Source organism: Manacus candei, unplaced genomic scaffold, assembly GCF_025592945.1.
Source record: "Manacus candei isolate 608988 ecotype Guabito, Panama unplaced genomic scaffold, ASM2559294v1 h1tg000005l, whole genome shotgun sequence".
Lineage (NCBI taxonomy): Eukaryota > Metazoa > Chordata > Aves > Passeriformes > Pipridae > Manacus > Manacus candei.
In genome coordinates, this window is record NW_026138053.1 from 19,424,800 (window position 1) to 19,443,622 (window position 18,823).

General features: G+C 36.4%; 1 protein-coding gene across 2 annotated transcripts in view; it reads right to left on the reverse strand.

Annotated features, from left to right (window-relative positions):
• Positions 1–354: 354 nt before the first annotated feature.
• NEK7 (NIMA related kinase 7) overlaps positions 355–18,823 on the reverse strand; it is a 61,462-nt gene continuing 42,993 nt past the window's right edge. Inside the window, exons 7-10 of one of the 2 annotated variants that reach the window (XR_007907286.1) lie at positions 14,217–14,311; positions 9,712–9,825; positions 6,433–6,632; positions 2,906–3,008 (exon numbers count right to left, since the gene is read on the reverse strand). Coding sequence is in view for 1 of the 2 variants with exons in the window: in XM_051804577.1 (XP_051660537.1) it covers positions 2,898–3,008; positions 9,712–9,825; positions 14,217–14,311 (320 nt within the window). In the remaining variant the exon portion in view is untranslated. Of the gene's footprint in view, positions 3,009–6,432; positions 6,633–9,711; positions 9,826–14,216; positions 14,312–18,823 lie in introns of both variants that reach the window. The other variant, XM_051804577.1, reaches the window with a different exon arrangement.

An 18,823-nucleotide genomic window follows, 5' to 3' on the forward strand; every position in this document is an offset into this window, starting at 1 on the left:
ACTGTAACATATATTATACATATATCTCTAAGAAGAGAAGTCCGAAAAAATATCCTAGAAATACATTAATTTTTATATTGTATTTAATATCTGTGTGTTTTATTTCTATTAGACTACTGCACAGAAGGGGAGTTTCCAAGACAAAAGAGATTTTATGCAATGTCATTCAAAGCACAAAGTTCACTTCTGAAGCAAGTTAATACCAGAGCATTACTGAAATAAAAGGAGGAGCTAGTCAGACATTTTGGGTAGAAATGTAATATGTTTTCTTTAAAGAAAATAAACATATAATAACATAGCTTAAAATAAATAGTGCCATATGTCATCACCAACATATGAAAAAGAGAATGGTCGTTTATGAAAGAAAATATTTTATTAGTATGTAGGACACATGGGAGTGCTATAACAGACTTATCACTTTCATATGTTACCAGGTGCTTTACTTTAGGGATAGATTCTACAGTCCCAATTATGTAAGCAGTTCTATTAACCCACGAGTTTTTTAATTATAAAGTTTGGTACCAGAGTCATCTGCACCATTTGTTTTACAGATTTTAAATCATGAACAACTATTTTTTTTCCTCAACACAAGATTTAATCATAAATACTACCCCCCCCAAACCTAAAAAAATTTAAATGCTTAAGCATGTACATTTGCTAACTCTTAACTCATCATTTTTTTACTCTACATATCCTCCAGAGGGAGAGAGATCTATTATCGGTTTCTTTCAGGAAAAGTTCAATACTCTATGCATAAGATTAGATACAAATAGCCTGCCTGCACTGAGGGTTTTTTTCAGTGATTTTTAAATGTTCTAGCCCATTTCAGAAAAAAAAAAAGATTGTGTGAGTACTTGTGCATATTAAGAGTTAATCCTGGCAGTCAAGCAAATATTGTGCTGCCTTTTTCAATATAAAGCATTTCATTCTATGACATATGAAATATAGTTACAGAATATAACCATCATTTTAAAAATTATACAATCAGATAACAAAAACAAATCTAGAGGTTTTAAGATACAAACCAAGGTTTCTCAAATACCTCTTCTCCACTCAAGTCCTACAAGATTAAGTACACACAAGTGAGAAGGAAAACTATGGTTTCATAGAATTCATCCTACAAAATCTGGAAACAAAGATTTAAAAAATATGTATCAAGATAAGCTCATGATCTGGCACATACTATTTAAAAACTCCTGTATTTTGCCAAATACAATTTCCATACTATTTGCAGTTTTAAAAAATACAAAACTGGAAACAATCCTGACCGAGGCTGAACATTTCATCCACAAACTCCACAGACAGATTTTTATTCTTTGAGCATTATATCAAATCAAAAAATTAAAGCTGCACAGAGAAACAAACAAGCAAAAACAAAATCTGAGCATGCAGGGAAGTGACTACATCTAGAACCTATACATGTATGTACATCCTGCTGCTTTTATTTGAACTAACTTCTTTTTACCCACGTTAAGGAAAAAGATTTAACCGACTGTAACAGCTTCTTAGCTGTTATCACTGAAAAGAATTACGCTTAGACAGTTCTGTATAAAAAGTTCAGTCATGAAACTCTAGAAATTTCATTCCACTCTCCATTTTTGCCACATTTAGAAACAAGGTACATTCCTTCCTTAACAATAAAAATATTATTTAAGCACAGTCAAAAAGGCACTAAGGTCTAACAAAAATATTCAGCATTTCCTTTTTAACTAATAAAGTATTTGTAAGACAGTTTGCATATATATTTATTTCCCAAATGAAGGACTGGCAACTTTCTCTTAAACATAAAAGCTAAAATTCAATTTTGCTAAATATAAAACTAACTCTCAGGATAGAGTATACAAAAATTATATATTTATGTAGAATACATTTTGTGTTATGCTACAGTATTATATCTTTCCCAAAAGATTTCTGTACTTAAAAAAAACCAAACACTTTAAAATTTAAATACATTGTAAGGTCATTCAAATTATTTTAAACACAAAAATCTACAAACAGTGACATATACACAAACAGTTGGGAAGTTGTAACCTAAAGATCACATCTTTTAATCAGACCTGTACAAATGACAGCCTCAGAAGAACCCCTCTTTGCTACTAGAAGCATCTGCATGGTTTTAAGACTTAACTATGCAGACTCCTATTGCCCCAGGGCAGCGCTGCAAAAATCTATTCAAAGCCACCAGATTCGTGAATCAACACCTTAAATTTTCCCAGAAAACCTCCAACAAGTGTTTTATGTGTATTATGACAGAATAACAAAACAAAAAGGGTTGTTACAAAAATTTCAGCATGACAAATTTTCCTGAAACTATTTTTCCATCGCACTTGGCAAGCGGAGAACTAATCCTATCACCTGTCTACTCTTACAGCAAGAACTGCAAACTACAATTCAACATAAAATACAATCACCTTCTATAATAATTATGTTCCTCTCAGAACAAAGATTAAAATAAAGTTAACTGTGCTGATTCATACTTTCCATAAATTACTATAAAGGTGAGAGATTCAGACATTTTGCTTCTGGATAATAAGCCTAATATCTGTATCATGTGCAAAAGTGCAACTGTGTTTTAGAACTGAGGCCCAACTGAATACAATTTTGTTATTACAGAAAATATACTTGAACCCACATATCATGGAAGAGAGTGGTTCTTGGTATCTTGAAATTACGCCTTACACATTTAAACCTGTTGTACAACTGCAAGTTAGTAAAAAATACAAACGAAACCCCCAGAAACAAATGGAAAACAAAGCTTGTGTATGTAAATTGGTTTACGATTCAAAGCACAACGGTAAGCTTCAAATAATTACATTTGTGTAACACACAGAGGGGTGGGATGAGTTATTTAAAATACTTGGTTATCTCTGCTCTCTTCCTCCTGGTCTGGCGTCAGTTCAGCTGCTGGCGGTGTGTGCGTGCATACGTTTCGCTACATCGTACACGTAGGTGATGTCTGGTCGCTTCTCCGGGTCGGGGTTGATGCACATATTAACTAATTGTCGCAGCTAGGGAGGGGAAACAACAGGACAGGATCGTTGGCCTCCTTACAAGCAGTATTTGTGCTTTATCTAATTCAAATTAATAAAACCAGCAAAAATTAGCCAAGCAGCAGTTCTGCATAAGCCCACATTCGACCCTCCCTCTCCCGACACGCAGTTTTATGCAAGAACGTATGCAAGGTGCTCCCAGGATTTTTACATTTTGCACTGCTGTGCTGAGCAAATTTAAGTTCTAATCCTTCTAAATGTACAACTTCAGGCGTGCATTTAGTCCAATCACACATAACCTACAGAAAATTCCCATGTTTTTGGAGGGGTGTGCCTGCAAGCCTCAGAAGGCTGAGGCGAGGTAAATGAGGACTGCTTGTTCATTCACTCAGACAAGAGTTCGCCAGCAATAAATGGCATTTCTGCGTGACAGGTTCCAAGGAACAAAAGGCAGCAGTTCTCCTTCTAACACACAGTTAACCCGCAGAACCTCCTGCTGCCAGGCACACACATTCAGAAAGCAACTGAGCAAATTAAACCCACTGTGGGCTATTTGTTATAAAGACTTCACCCCCAAGGAAATTTCTGAACTTAAAACTGGAAGCTGGGGAACAGCACACATTATATTGGCCCTGTTACTTCACTTGTCCACTGCTAAAGATACTATACTGGAATAAATAACTTTTGCTCTATATCCCAGTATTTATTCCTTCGGGCTAGATCATTTATTGTGTTCCTTATGGAAAGGACATAATTAACAAATATGTTCACAAAAGCCTGGAAATAAACAAACCACTACTCTAGAAAATGCCATGTTTCCACAAACATCATAACTTAATGGGCCTTTTTAATGCACATACTCAGCAGAAGCAACCCCAAAGAGCTTCACCACCACCTGGATACCTTTCATTGCCTGCACAAACTGGCAGGACAGTTGCAGACTTTTCTTCCTCCATTTATACACCCAAGAACTTATGCCATTAGAACTTAATATATTGTCTGGATGACCTTCTGATAGGGCATCTATTTTAAATTGTATGCAAATCCTAAGTGTTTTTCGACATGGAAAATACCTCTTTCATGATGACTTACTAAAATGTTTACAATCTTTCGTGAAAACAACCAACTCTGAAGCTCTTCTTTTATGCTTCTTAGTTTTGTCAAATCCTCCTGGATCTCCTTATAGCATTAGGGACAGGTGGGGAAGGACACTCCAAACAACACATTGTGATCCACCCTTCTATGCCAATATGTCAAATTTGCTTTGGTCTCCCATGCAGTACTGTTAGGTACCATTATTGAAAAAAAAATCTGTAATTATTGCAACTAACACAGAGCAACCTCATCACTCTGAGTATTGAACAGTAACACAGGCTGCCTCTTTAAACCTGCCATCAGAGAGTTTCCTTCCTACCTTTTATAAAAAGACCAAGAAGGATTTTAAATTATAATTCTACTCCTTTCACTTTTCAAAAGATTAATTTAAATGCATGGAAACAGTAATTCCTGAAGTTAAGGAAGAAGCATTGCACAGCACTATATAAAGCTTTGTCCATTAGCCCTTGCAGATAAACTGCACACAATGTACAGGGATTTTGTACTTAACAACACAAAAACTACGTCACTAGACATCCCTATTCCCTGGCAAAAACAGCTTAATATTTAAAAATGAGACCATTAATTCTGAAGGTAGTGGTCAGTTTGCTGAATTGAAAAGAAACCTATTAAATCAAAATAATCTGTAACAGACTTGCTATTTGAATCTTAAATATCTTAAATAACATTCTGACTAATGGAGTTATAAAAGCCATCATATTGCTTCTGGCAGTCAATAAATAAAATACAATGTCAGTGAAAAGAAAAAGTATTAGCCTGTAATAACTCACAAACATGTGAAGAATAGAATGATGGAAATCATTAGCTACTGTAAGAAATAATAATTGCCAGCACGTAATACAAACATGCAAAGCACAACAGTCTCCTGCAGAAGAAGCAGGTGGGACACAGTGTAAGCAAGAGGCACAGTACAGTGTATTAGCAGGGATGAGCAGCTTGCTACTTAACACCTCAGACAGCCTGCATGGAAAACAGGAAAGACTGAGGAACATCCAAAATCACCAAGCCTGAAATTAGCGTCAAATAAGCAAACATTTTGTGGGGAGAATACAGGTGTAATTTATCTGCAATATACAACATCTAATCTTGAACGTATACATTTCTCTTTCTCTGTGAAGACTTCCATCTGTTCAACAGAACTGCATACAGTAAATAGTCTTTTTAAGCATCCTTGAGGGACTGAAATCTATAAAGCTTGCATCAGAGGGAAAGCAGAGCATTCTTTCTCCTCTTTTTCCCAGTTGTTTATCAATAACTTTACTGCATGTAGAACAGCAGAAATAGATCTTCAAGAAACTTAACCTGTGAAGCACATGAGAAGCTTTGTTTACCTCCAACAGACTACTTCATGTCTTTTTAATTCTTCTCTCAGATTTCTAAACTGAACGTTACAATCTAAAACCCCATTTCAGACTCAAACTGCTTGTTAAGTCACTAAACAGTAAGCCTTCCTTCAGAGTTACTTTTGCACTTGCTACAGAAGACTATAATTCCAAGCTTCAGTAAAGTGGTCAAGAAGATTCATTGCTCAGAAAGACAGTGTAGCAAAATGGCATCATTACTCAAAAGTACATGTAAGACTTTAGGTCCTATTAATCCCTGTAGACACACTTGGAAAAAAAAAAAATCACTCACCCACATGGTGTATTGACTGGTGGCTTTTTACAGTTTCTTATTTTTTACTCTCTCTAAAATGCATACATAGCTACCATTATTAGAATGCAAGAAAAAAATATACGAGAATCAGTTTACTCAGAAATTCTCTTCCCAATGTAAGTGGTGAGCTCCATTAGTGACAAATCTTCACTACTACTGTAATAAAATAAACCACAGGGTCACAGACCTCTTAAAATGGTAGTCACTGCAATTACTGCAGAATCTCTGTCCCCCTCTTCCCCTGGGGAGTCCAGAATCTCACTCAGTAAGGTCAGAATGCTGAGCTGACTATGCTTGGGACAGTGCACAACAACAGTGCATATTCCTGAGTAATTTCAAAATCCTTGAGCTCTTTTGAGCCTTGTAATTGAACAGTAAACCCTTGGAAGAAGGTGAATAAATTTTGCTGTACACAATGAAAACAGTTACATGAAAAGACAGTCTTTTGGGACTGAAACTGGGACCACGCTGGATACTAATACTTGGATATTAGCACTATTCCTTTACTCCTACAGGAATATCCATTTCAATAAACCTAAAATCCATTTGTCAGTCCCTCTAGTATTAATAAAATTTTCAATATATCAGAAAAGCTCACCAGTATCATGGGAAGAGGCACTGGGATTCTAAAGTCAGACTATCATTAGAGATGGGAGAAATTTTTTATTACCTGGCACAGACTGTCCAACAGGCAGAGCAGACTTACGACTGAACTAGAGGGACCTCCTGTTGCATCCCCAAGCTGCAAACTTCTTTGGCTGCTTATTGTTCTTAACCTCCTCTGCACACTTAGCACAGTGACTGTCTTTAGCCTGGAGCTTAGCCTGACATTGGAGCAGTGGGACACACTTTCTTTAGCAGGTTTTTCAGCTATGAAATAAATAATTATCACACAAGTCAGGAGGAGAGGGAAAGACAGAAATATGACAGGCAAGTACTCTGCATTGCTAGCTAGCTGAAAAAGAAATTTTCATATAGGGAATTTTGGATGAAAAAACCCACAAGGTTATTCTTGGTCTGAATAGGAGACCTTCTTGAAACCTTTTCTGAGTGCTTTTCTCAAGACTTTCTGCTGGCAACTAACACCATCACCATGAACCTGCTGGCTCATTCAGCTGTCACATCTGGGTAGGAGGTCTGCCAATGGACTTTAGAAGAAATGCACCTCAATCAAAGTGAAGATTTTAAAACTTAATCATGAAAGCAATGTTATATTAATATTGGCTGAGAAGATTTTAAGAGTATTGATTGGGGGTGGCAAGGGAGCCCCAGCTTTGAATTCTCTAAAGCAGAACAGCTTTCAGTAAATGCTGAATACTCACTCTGAATACCAGATGTTTTGAACATATATTAAAAAATTGAGATATCCAAAGTTATTAAGCATCTGAAAATCTTGGCTTGTGTCTCTACCACTGAAGCAATAGTTTGTGAAAACGCATCTTAGACTATTAGAATTTCTAATCAAAGGTTTTCTAAAAAAATTACCCATCTGTCCATCTAAAGGTCCATCTTCTGTCACACTATTCTCTAATTACACAGATGTGATACATTACTAATAGGTTGGTCTTAAAGAGGATTCAAAATTTAGAAAAAATGTCACATCTTAAAACTCACTAAAATTTACTTACAAAAAGTTTCTCAAAAAAAGTGCCTGTCTTGTATTTTGTAATAAAAGTATTTACACTCCTATATTACAGGATGCAGAGATCAACACTGAGTGAAATTTTTCTTTGTCATAAAAAAAAATGAAGTGGGCTTTACTGATCAGTGAACCCTGATCTTTACTGATCACTGAGTGTGCTTCTGACCTGGTTAAAGGTTTGACATTTATATTTCCAGTACAGGTGAAACATTTAGGACAGTATCCTAATATGACAGATACCACTTGTTTATCTTCTTCAGAGTTCTTGTCAGCAGTGTATTTTTTCACACAAGTAAAACAGGGTCTATTTTGGTGCAATAGCTAATAAATGTGTGTGTTTTCCACGTACCTTAGTGAAGGTACAAGTCTTCATATCATAACATAATGTTCCCATTACAGTTTCCATAGCTGATGACTTCTTTTAAGTAACTATTTTCTTACTTATCTTGATACCTATAATAGCTCTGATTCTCTCATTATCTTTTAAAGTAACTTATATGTATTTTGCAAATAACTGGTTTATCCACCGTGCACAAGTACGTCTGCTTTGAAATAAACAGAACGTAACATGTTGTGCTTTGCATCTGTTTGCAACACGAGAAACTGTACAGATGTAAGGAAAGGGTGGAATCTCTTTCCCCGTCCAAACTTTAAGACCTTCTATCTGGGCCAGGCTTTGATATCTGCCCCTTGGCTGGGAATCCACATCTCCAACTTCACACTTAGCTGCAGCGAAGTAGCCCTGCAGGCAGGCCAACTTCAACGAACCACTAGTGGTATCATCATTAAAATCCTGCTGAAGGTCACCATGGAAACCGCCTGCTGAGGCTTCGCTGCTGCACTCGGCATCTCCTAATCAGCTACCATGTGAAATGCAAATTCAGACAGTCTGAAAATTAGTCAAGAAGAATAGAGGATGAGGATGCAGATATGTGAAATATTCATGCGCTTCATGGAAAAAGGAAGACAGCATGAATGACACAACAAAGAACGGCCCCTGACATTCTTGCTATCATTTTGCATTATTGTTCACACCCTACTGTATTTCTAGGCCTCCAGTTCTGAAGTTGGTTATATGAACTGCCATATTTATAGTCTACAATAAATAATAATTAAAAACGGCCAAGGTAAAATAACTAATTGGAAAACCCACAAAGGGGTATAGTGTATAAATTACACAATAGATTGTTATTTCATCCTTTGTAGCATCACCCAATTATCTTTTTAAGTCCAGTTTGTTTCATAAAAGGGGAAAAATTGTCACTATAAATACAAAACAAAACACTGAGCAGTAATCTTTTATTAATAGTCCAATCACTGTCTTTGAATGCAAGAAAATTTAAGGTTCAGAATTAGAAATTCCTACTCTATAAATGAAATTGTATAATGCTTTATGTTTATCTGCTTTTTCAAAATAATCTTTAATTCATGTAGGCTCAATTCAATTAGAATTGGTTACTAATACCTGTTCTTTGGTTTACAGCTTCTATCAGTTTGCCCTGTTCTTTTCAAAGTGGGAAAGTGCTTCAAAACTCGCATCTCAGAATATTAACAAGCAAGCATTTATATTTTTCCATTCTGTTACACTAAGAAAGATATTTATTTTGTTTAGTTTCTTTTCATTTTATAGCTAAAAAAAATATTCCCCCTTAAATGCACTAATGACAGTAAGAACTGTTACCTATCAACTTAAAACACTGTTGTGATATGCATGAGTATATTGTTCAAATTCAATTATATTATGTCTGCCTATACTTCTCTGAAATCTACTATTAGTGTTGTCAAGAACCACTCTTTCTTGCAAAAGAACTGCCATTCAACTGTATTGAACAGCACACTGCAGTTTTATAACGCAGACAAATGAGAACTAAACAATTCATTTTTACTAGTGAGTTACATTATATCTATTTTAATGCAGGCCCCTAGAGAACCAAGGCCAGTGCACTAATTTACTGTGCAACATAAACTTGTTGTGCTTTTAGAAAAGCATACTATAGATGTAAGACTCCCATTTTGGCATGTGGAACATACATCACTGTGCATTCTGGGAAAGTATTTTGTCATACTTGCAAGGAAGCCCAATGAAATTAAGAATCTAACAGCGTGACGTTTCCATCATTAATACTCTCAAATATAAATCATATAAGAGACTTGTTTTGACAGGAACATTTGAGTGAGTTCAACAAGTAAACACTTATGGGCATAATCTGCAAATAACATAAAATCACAGAAGTTCATTTATTTCCCTGGAAGCGTGCCAGCTTACATAAACTGAGGATCCAGCCCATGAAAAGGAAAATTACTTACTTCCTCTGAATAGTGATCTGAAGGGAGAGGTGGGTAGTCACACTGTTCTATCTTCTTGCACAGAGAGTACAAGTTCATTTTATCACCATAAAAGGGACTCTGCAGCGCAGCCATCTGTTTAAAGAAAATGCACAGTTTTCTTTTGTGTTTTTAAGTAAACCTATTTTGTCATAAAATCTGTAATACTAACAAATCAAGTGATTCTTAATGACTTTGAATTTCCTGCTTAGATAATGTGTTGCAGAGCTAAAAACAGAAGTTCCAAAACTATTACTGTAACCGGTGTGTGTACTCGTTCTATGTCATATAATCACAGCTGTCACAGTCCTTGCACTGCAATATTTGAATTGCACACCATTAGGATTTTATTAATAGAGTATGAAGAAAAACCCAGTAGTGCTGTGAGTGTGGAGGGTCCTTGCACCACAAGGGAGACCAAAAAAACCCGAAAACATACTTTTCCTTTGAAAACATTTTGGAAGAAAACATGACTTATATGAAAACATTATCTGACCCAAAGCAATGCAGTGTGTAGAAAATGCTGGGTAACAGCATAGGAGATTTTGTAACCTTCCACAGCCATGACGCTAGACTGCCATACAGATGGGGGTTTTTTAAAACAAGAAAACACTATCATCTATACTTTAAAAACCAACAACCAAAAAACAAAACAACCCAGACCCAAAAACTTCATAGTTCAGGATGTTATTCAAAAAGATACTTAAAAAAACCCCCCCAAACTTCATCAGAAGTCCCAAACTGGCACCTATGGCTATAATTTACAATTAAAATACAAAAATGAGAAAGTCTGTTGCAGAGCATTTATATAAATGGCAGCTTAAAACCAGCATTATTAAACCTACCCTTTATTTCCAGACAATGTTGCAACTTGACACTTAAGGTGGAAACAAATGCTATGGTTAGTTGCATTAGAAATGTAAAAATTCATTTAAAATCTCTCCTTTCCGTTCAAAACCTTCGAAATCTTTTAACTGCAGCAGCCTGAATGCTGCTCTGAGTGTGGAGCTGCCCCAAAGTCAGTCACCCTTTTCTACATGTGCTAATAAGTTTGATTTTGGAAGGACAATGTGTACATTCCCCAGACAGGCAGAGTGTGTGTGAAACACGCTAGTCCATGCTGTGCTACTCAGTGAGCTTCAGCAGGGACAGGACAAGCTGAAAATGGCTCTCATCTGTCTTGTGGTCTTCCAGATAGCAGTTTAACTCTTTCGTGTCTAAGCACCAATATCACTGAGGGAAATGTATGAAGAAAATTACCAAAATTCTCTTACATTTTGTATCTGATTAAAATGCTCTCATATAGTTCAGTACTTTTTCATATTACCTTCAAGTAAGAATAAAAAAATTGTAAAGCTCCCAAGACAAGTATCATGCTACAGTTCCATCCTAAACTCCTCCCAAAAATTCTGTAACTGTATTACCAAGATAACATTAATTTTTGGATTTACATGACATTGTCTCTTACCTTAAAAAGAATGTTAAAAATGCAAGCTAAAGACCAAAAAAGAAAAGAAGGGAGGAAAAAAAGAAAAATCAACTGCAGGGTCTGTACACATGCAGAAATTCTAAATAAATGCACAGATACTCATTTTCGTACTCTAGGTGTTCATTAAAAAGTACTTTTGTTTGAATGCTGCCGAGTGTTAAAAAAATTTCTGAATGTCCCCTAAGGAGTTAAAACAGGAATACTATATTTTCATGCATCTCCTGCTTTGACAGATGAAAAATGTCAACTGTCCTGTTTTTATTTTCAAGCTTTTGCACTATTCATCTGGTTCATTAGTGCATCTCGCTGCTGCCCCTGACAGCTGCTCGCCCTCTCCTCCCAGCAGTTGAATTTTTCAGGCTAATTTGATCCTCCACACTGAGACGATCACTAGAATGATTGACTTGCTCCCTGACCTCCAGGGTCTGACTTTCCTGATTAGTATTCTGGGGGTGTCTGAGGGACGAAAGCCCACTGTCTGTCTTCAGGGCTGGTGGCAGCTCGCTCTCTCTTTTTTTTTCCCCTTTCTTTTTTTTTTTTTTTTTTTGAACTGTAAGCCACCAACCTACAACCCTGTAAGGATGCAATTGCTACGCTGAACAATAAAAGGAAATGTGTAAGACCTACTTTTCCATGTAAAGGTCCGTGTAGCAAAAGCACAGCATCTTGATTTTAATTAGTAAAGTCTACTTTGTTGCATATCAATTAAAACTCCAGAGGTAGTGTTTTTGAGGCTTCAGAAATACCTGGGGCTCTAAAAAATTCAGACTTGAAAACACACTTAAAAATCTTACTGGCCACACAGCATTGAATAATACATTGTGATATGCGTTAGAAATAATAATTTTTTAAAACAACACACATTATAACAAGTTAGTCTAAAATTAAAACATAACCGAAGAGAGTTTAGCAGCAATTAAGCATTTCTTGAGATGTGATAAATCTGCCACAGCTTTTCTCCTATTAATCTGGAGACAATCCAGAATACATATGAGCACATATCACCATCAAATCAACATAATAAAACATGCTCAAACGCAGTCAATGGACATATCACAAAAAGACACCAAGCACAAAACTGCAGATAAAAAGAATACGATGCATTAGTCCACACAAGTCTTGGAAGAACCTCAAGTAACCACTTTCAAATAATTTAAAGAAAATAATAATACTGAGAAAAATGCTGAGCATGTATTTTGAGTTTGCTATAACTAAAATTTCAAAATTACACTTCAATGTTCTATGAAAAGCTCCACAATAATATATGGAAACCCATCACAAACATCTGGTATGTTGAAGAATTAACTAAATGGGATAAATGCACCTCCAAAAAAAATTAAAAGCTATAATTGAAGACACTGCCATATACCGTAGCTATATATCAACAATAAGGATCCTAATAATTATTTTATATTTACAATGAGGAAAACAAACACCATCATACCAACTTAAATACCATCCCAGTAAAACTTCTACACTAAATCAAAGGAGAATTAAGATATTTAGTTATTTGAAATTATTTACCAGATCAAAGAAAAATGTAATATTAACATAGATGTTTAATACACTGTACCAGCATGAAGGCAGGAAGCTTAAAAAAAAAAAATCTTCAGAAAAGTGCTACTGATTTCTGTCCAGCAATTTAATTTCATTTACCATAAAAGAAAAATTAACATTAAACCATGTTTTTTTACATAATGATTACTTATTCAAAGGTTTTATTTGTTTGCTTCCAGATTTAAAAATTACTAAGGAAAACCAATGACTGGCAAAGAAGTAGTAATACTGAAAAATGCTCATCTACCTTTGTGTTACCTTTGGGCTTGTGTAAGTGTGCACAGCACTGAAATCAGTGGCAGCTGCCATGGTCAGCACTGAAGAATTCCAATACAGGATTAAGTTTTAGTTCAGAATTTAATGCTATCAGCTACAAGACATCATTCCTATGAATCATCCCCAAGGTTTAGAAGCAACAGCCATACATAGATCTGGAAACTGCAGAATTGCAATAGAGCTATTTGCTCTTAATATTCAAAGCAGCATGTCAGCGGTAGAAAGTAAATGAATATTACTGGAGACAATTCACTAGTAGTAATTCAATTTTAACAGGCTGACAGTGTCTTCTACAAAATCCTAAAACAAACAGGAGGTGCTGATACTGTTGAGTCTGTGTTAAATGAGTTCTGCTGACTCACTGAGGCAGGTGGTTTTTAGGTAAACAAAAAGTATATGGCTTGAGTTTATGAGTTTTTACCTGGAAGATGACTAGGAAGACTTCACTGCCATTGAACCAAATTTTTTCCAGCATCCTTCAACACAAGTGTTCATTCTTTGGATCAAGAAATGATATGCAAAGATCTTTGAAGACATAATTGCCTTGGAAGCCTACCTGTTTTTAACACCTTCATCTGCCTCAATTTCAATTTGCCCTGTATCTTTGTTTTCTCAGAATATAATATTATTTAAAATTATGTGTTACCTACCAATCCTAAATGTAGAAATACAGAAATCAAACACTAATTGCAGTTTAACCAATTGTACAAAAATAGAAAAGTTACATGAATTCTGTGCAGCAGAATTCATTATCTTGAGAGATAGTCCAAGTTAGGAGTAATAACTGAACATTTTCTATTGTTTTACTTAGGTTTTAAATATTTATAAAAATAAGCAATTTGTATAAAAGTAACTTACTGCAAAGAATGTATCATGAAAACACGTAGAACAATTTTATATGTGCTTGCTATTATTCATTTATTAATCCTTCAGTTCATTTAATTAATCCTTCATTTATATTCATTTATTAATCATTCAGTTAAGCCCAATCTTCACCAAATTGCTGCAAGATCTTGGTAGCAAGCCAAGCAAAAGGTAAGTCTCAAGTAACATGGAACTTTTACACATGTAAAAGTATTCCATACACTGAAGTTATGTAAGGGGAGTGGGGGGGAAGGGGGAAGTACAAGAGCGTTATTAAGTTCACTGTATATATCAATATTACCTCATACAGCAGACAGCCTAGGGACCAGATGTCAGATTTGAAGTTGTAACCATTTTCATGTATCCTCTCTGGAGACATATAATAAGGTGTACCAACTGCAATGAACACAAAAGTATTTTTGAATGAAAATTTCTGTTGTTACACATTAGTAAAATTACAGTTTTCCAGACTGAAAAATATTTTTCATCTTCTATTTCTTGTTTGCTACACATATAATTTCAAGTCTTATTTATGACACTTCAGTTTGACAGAAATACATTAATTAGATATCTATTTCATCCAATACAGCTTTATTTTCATTACTGATACCTAATTACCAGAACTATTCAGCTGTAGAATACTTCCAATTTTTGCTTTTAGAGAAGCTCAAAAGTAATAAGTTTCTCCTGAAAAGAACCCAGGGAACATACTAGACACACACACACATCCCTGCTTCTGTTCCAAGCTGTTATCACTGGCTAGAAACAACAGCTAGAAATTCTCTTCCATGGGTTGAATTTCATTATTTGTTTTGAAAGTTGTCTGTTCTTTCTTCTGAGAATATAAAGATCTGAAAAAGCTGCTTTTGAAACTAATAATAGCTGGAATTCAAACAGAGCCTGAAATCCAGGACCTTCAGATAGGAAGGCAGGAAAACCTGTTAGCCCAGCAGACGTTGATGTTCCCACAAGTGACTCAGCCATTTGCTGCAGGACTCCACTCCATGAGGGCTTTTCAGCTCCCAAACCTGTGCCTGTCCCAGCTTAATCCTGCCTGAGAGCTGTGGGCTCTGGAGACATCTGCTCTTGAAACACAGCATTCACTAGGACTGCCCCAGAGTTAGTTTACATTGGATACTCCAGGACATCCCTCCTCTTGATTTTAATCAAATTCTGCCCATCTTTATTACTTGGAAGAGAGAAAGTCTGAGATGTTTCAGCTCTGTAAAAAAATACCATTAGAAAAAAAAAAAAAGTATCTGAGTGATGCATTCTTAAATGACTGAGCAATAAAAAAAAAAAAAAGAAGTTATGAAAAATAAGGATAGTAGTAATTTTGGTGCATTGTTTCTGAACTTTCTCCCTGTATCCCCCAAAATGACTGCCTAACAGCAAAAAGAGTCACAGATCTATGTAGAATTTTACTTCAGTTTTGTTTGGAATATATTCTTAAGCACTGAATCCTGATGATGAAGACCAGCTGAATTCTGTCAATGCAATGTAAGTTGATTTTATTTTGAAACCAAACACCTTGCAACACCAGAGATTAAAATCAGCACTCTCACTACAAGCTACAAAAATTAAGAGTATGAAGCCATAATACTTTATTTAACACAAAGATCTTGTAACAGTTCTACACTTCTGCATAGATGAAGCTAATTCAGAATTGATCTCTGTGTGAATGTTAGAAATGGTGATACAGTGAATACGTAAGTAATTCCACATGTGAGTAATCAGGTTAATAGCTTTAAATTATCAGATAGATAATTTTACTCTAATCATTTCCAAACGTTAAAGGTTCTGCTCTGACAAGGTGCCTTACCTTTCTTAGGGAGTTAAGGTAGAGGGAGAAGTACTTTCCTACTTGAAAGGCCCAGCTCAGACAGGGAAACCCTGTACCACCTTATCTCAGGTCAGGCCACTGCTGCTGGTAACCCATAATTTCAACTGATCTCCTTCTCAGCAGACAATACTGAAAATCCACATAAACTGAGAATGTGCTTCTGTAACATAGGCAAGGACAGAGGTCCCCAGATTGTATCCTACAATGGATCTGTCCCGTTAAATATTTTGGGGCGGACTTCTACCCCCAGAAAGCAGAGACTTTGCAGCCCCTCTCCTTCAGTGCTGGGCTGAGGAATCACTGCAGCTCTGAACTGAGATTGCAAGTGATCAAGAGCTTAAAAGGAGAAAGGCTGGGGAAAAGCAACTCAAAATATTGGATTACTGCAGGAGACAGTCTCATGGGATGTTTGTATTCACTCAAGAGAGGAATGGTCAAGAGGAATGGTTCTTTTCGCTGTGAAAGAATATACAGGCAGATGGGTAGACTGCAACAACAAAACTACCAGAATATCCAAAGCAACCCTCTTTTCTAATGTATCAACAGCAGTACTTTAAAGGGTGTTTAATGACAGATATCTTAACATTGGAAACTGTAATTAAACAACATTTGGCATGACACAGCTTTCATATTTTTATTATCCTTAGTGTTTTACTTCCCTGTTGCATTTATTTTCTTTAACACCCCAAGGACTTGTGAGCTTGGACACCTCTGAAAAATTTCAGATGCATTTTGCACCCATTAATTAATGCACTGGTTTCATATATTCTGATGCTTTGTTTGCAGAACTCATCTAACAACAAAAAATAGGTTTAATAGTAATCTGGTTGTTCACTGGTTCCAGCAGCAGTGCCTTTGCTGCTCTGAGATATCACACAAGTAGTTGGCAGTGAGTAATGTGCTAGAAAGAGGCTTCACAGAAACCACAGGGGGCAGCTGAAAACAGAGGTTTGAAGGTTCATAGTCTACCAAAAGCAAAGGTAATTTTAACCAGTAGCTCTGGGAAGCCTGCTGATACATTAGGGGTCTGATATGACTGTGAAAGATTGATGATAGTGAAAAGGAAGAACAAATGTTACCATTTTACAGCATTTAGCCTAGCGTAACACCTTCACTGCAATGCAGCCAGAAGCCCCTGATGACCAACTAGTGAAAGGAATTGAAATTACCTATGTTAGTCATGGAATCACAAAAACAACTTTAAGATTCAGACATCATTACTACTTGTAAGCTGTTTTCTAACAGAACATGACACTAAAGATTCATAATTCTGACATTCAGGAGCTACTGAAAGCACTGCAATGATCCTTCTAACAGGGTGAGCAATCTAGGGACATCGCTGCGCTGCTGGCAAGCAACTACCACTTGCAATTGTACATTATGTTTCCTTCCTGGATTGTTTTTTTTTGTGTTAAGTGAAATACAGCATCCCAACAGCACAGAGATTGGCAACTTCCTGACTTCATTTACTCCTCTGAAGATACAGAAGTGGGATAATACAAGAAAAAGACATAACCAATTGAGGTGCCTATATTTTTAAGAAGAAAATTGGTAGCTTTAGTGTTCAGTTCCCCACATTTGCACATCTCTGATAATCTGCAGGTTTGAACAGCAAACTCCTTTAAAATGGCTGAGGTCAAATAGAGTGCTTCCTCAGAATATGCTGCTGCTCTGGAGCTCCCTCCCTTTAAAGATACTGTAGATCCAGAAAGTGTTGATTCTACACACAAACTTTCTACTATTGGGAGAGGGAATGGACATAATGGAAATGGTGGTTAATAGGGAGCAGGAAGTTGGATTTGAAGGATCACAGGCAAAGAATCCATCATGAAGAAGCGAGTTATAAACAATCCATCTTATTACCTGCATACACACGTAATTCACACCGCAGTTGAGCCACAGTGTGTTCACTTAAAAACTGAGTGCATCAACAAGTGCAATGAAATGCAGTAAATAGGTCTAAATACTATCAAGCTGGGAGACAAATCTGCCTGGAAAATGTTAAATCTACTCATACAAAACAATGTAATGGCTGACTCAGAAGGGGTTTATCAGCCTATAGCTTTAAAAAAGGTCAACCACTGACACAACAAATTCTCTAAGACATGACACTTCACAATGTGGTTTAGTGGGCATGCTGAAGGTTAGGCTTGAGGGCCTCTGAGATCCTTTCCAACCCTAATGATTCTGACTTCCAAGTCAGGGGCTCATCTTCAGCTACAGATACAGGACCTAAAATACCACACTTATCCAAAGTAATTCTGCAACCTAGCCCACATTATGAAAATATTTTAACTACAGAAGTCTATCTATAAACATCTTGGGTTATTTTATAATGGAGCATTGTACCAGCACAGCAATTTATCTTCAGCTTTCAAACTACTGTAAGAGATCTCTGTACCTAAAATAAGATCTGCTTTAATACAACTTCTTTGATCACTGCAATTAAACTGCTGCAGATTTCCCTGCCAGCCTTTTTGTACACTAAGGGTGCAGCTTCTCAGAAGGGTTTGCTATCAAAGCGGAGTTTATTCACAGAATGGTGCTGCACACCACCACCTCAGCACACCCTCTGCTGGGTTAGAAATCCACACACAGGAGGAAAGGAGAGTATTTGCACATATTTTCTGAGGTATTTTATCCCCCACAACCTGCATGAGTTTATAGTTAAATCCCTCATAACGTAGCTCTGTGCTTGGGACAGCAGCATCATGGAAATGACAGAACTTATCAAACCAAGAAGAAACACCGGAATTGAATACAGATGATCCTTTGCATTCAAGCATTTTAAGAAGATTGCAGATCTGCTGCTTTGCCCTGCAAGAAGGTATTGACATCCTGGTGGCAGTGCCTGCCTGGACAGCACACGGTGCAGCTTTATAGCACAAGCACAGCAGAGAACCGAAGTGATTCTTTTTGTAACTGAAACACTGACATATGGACTATTTTTACATCCACTGAATGGCTAAAACAGAATGTTTGCATGTTTCCATGAGCTGGCCTTAGAACTGCCATGTCTCTGAAGAGTGTAAGGCCTGGCCTTCAGCCATTAAAACAACTACAAA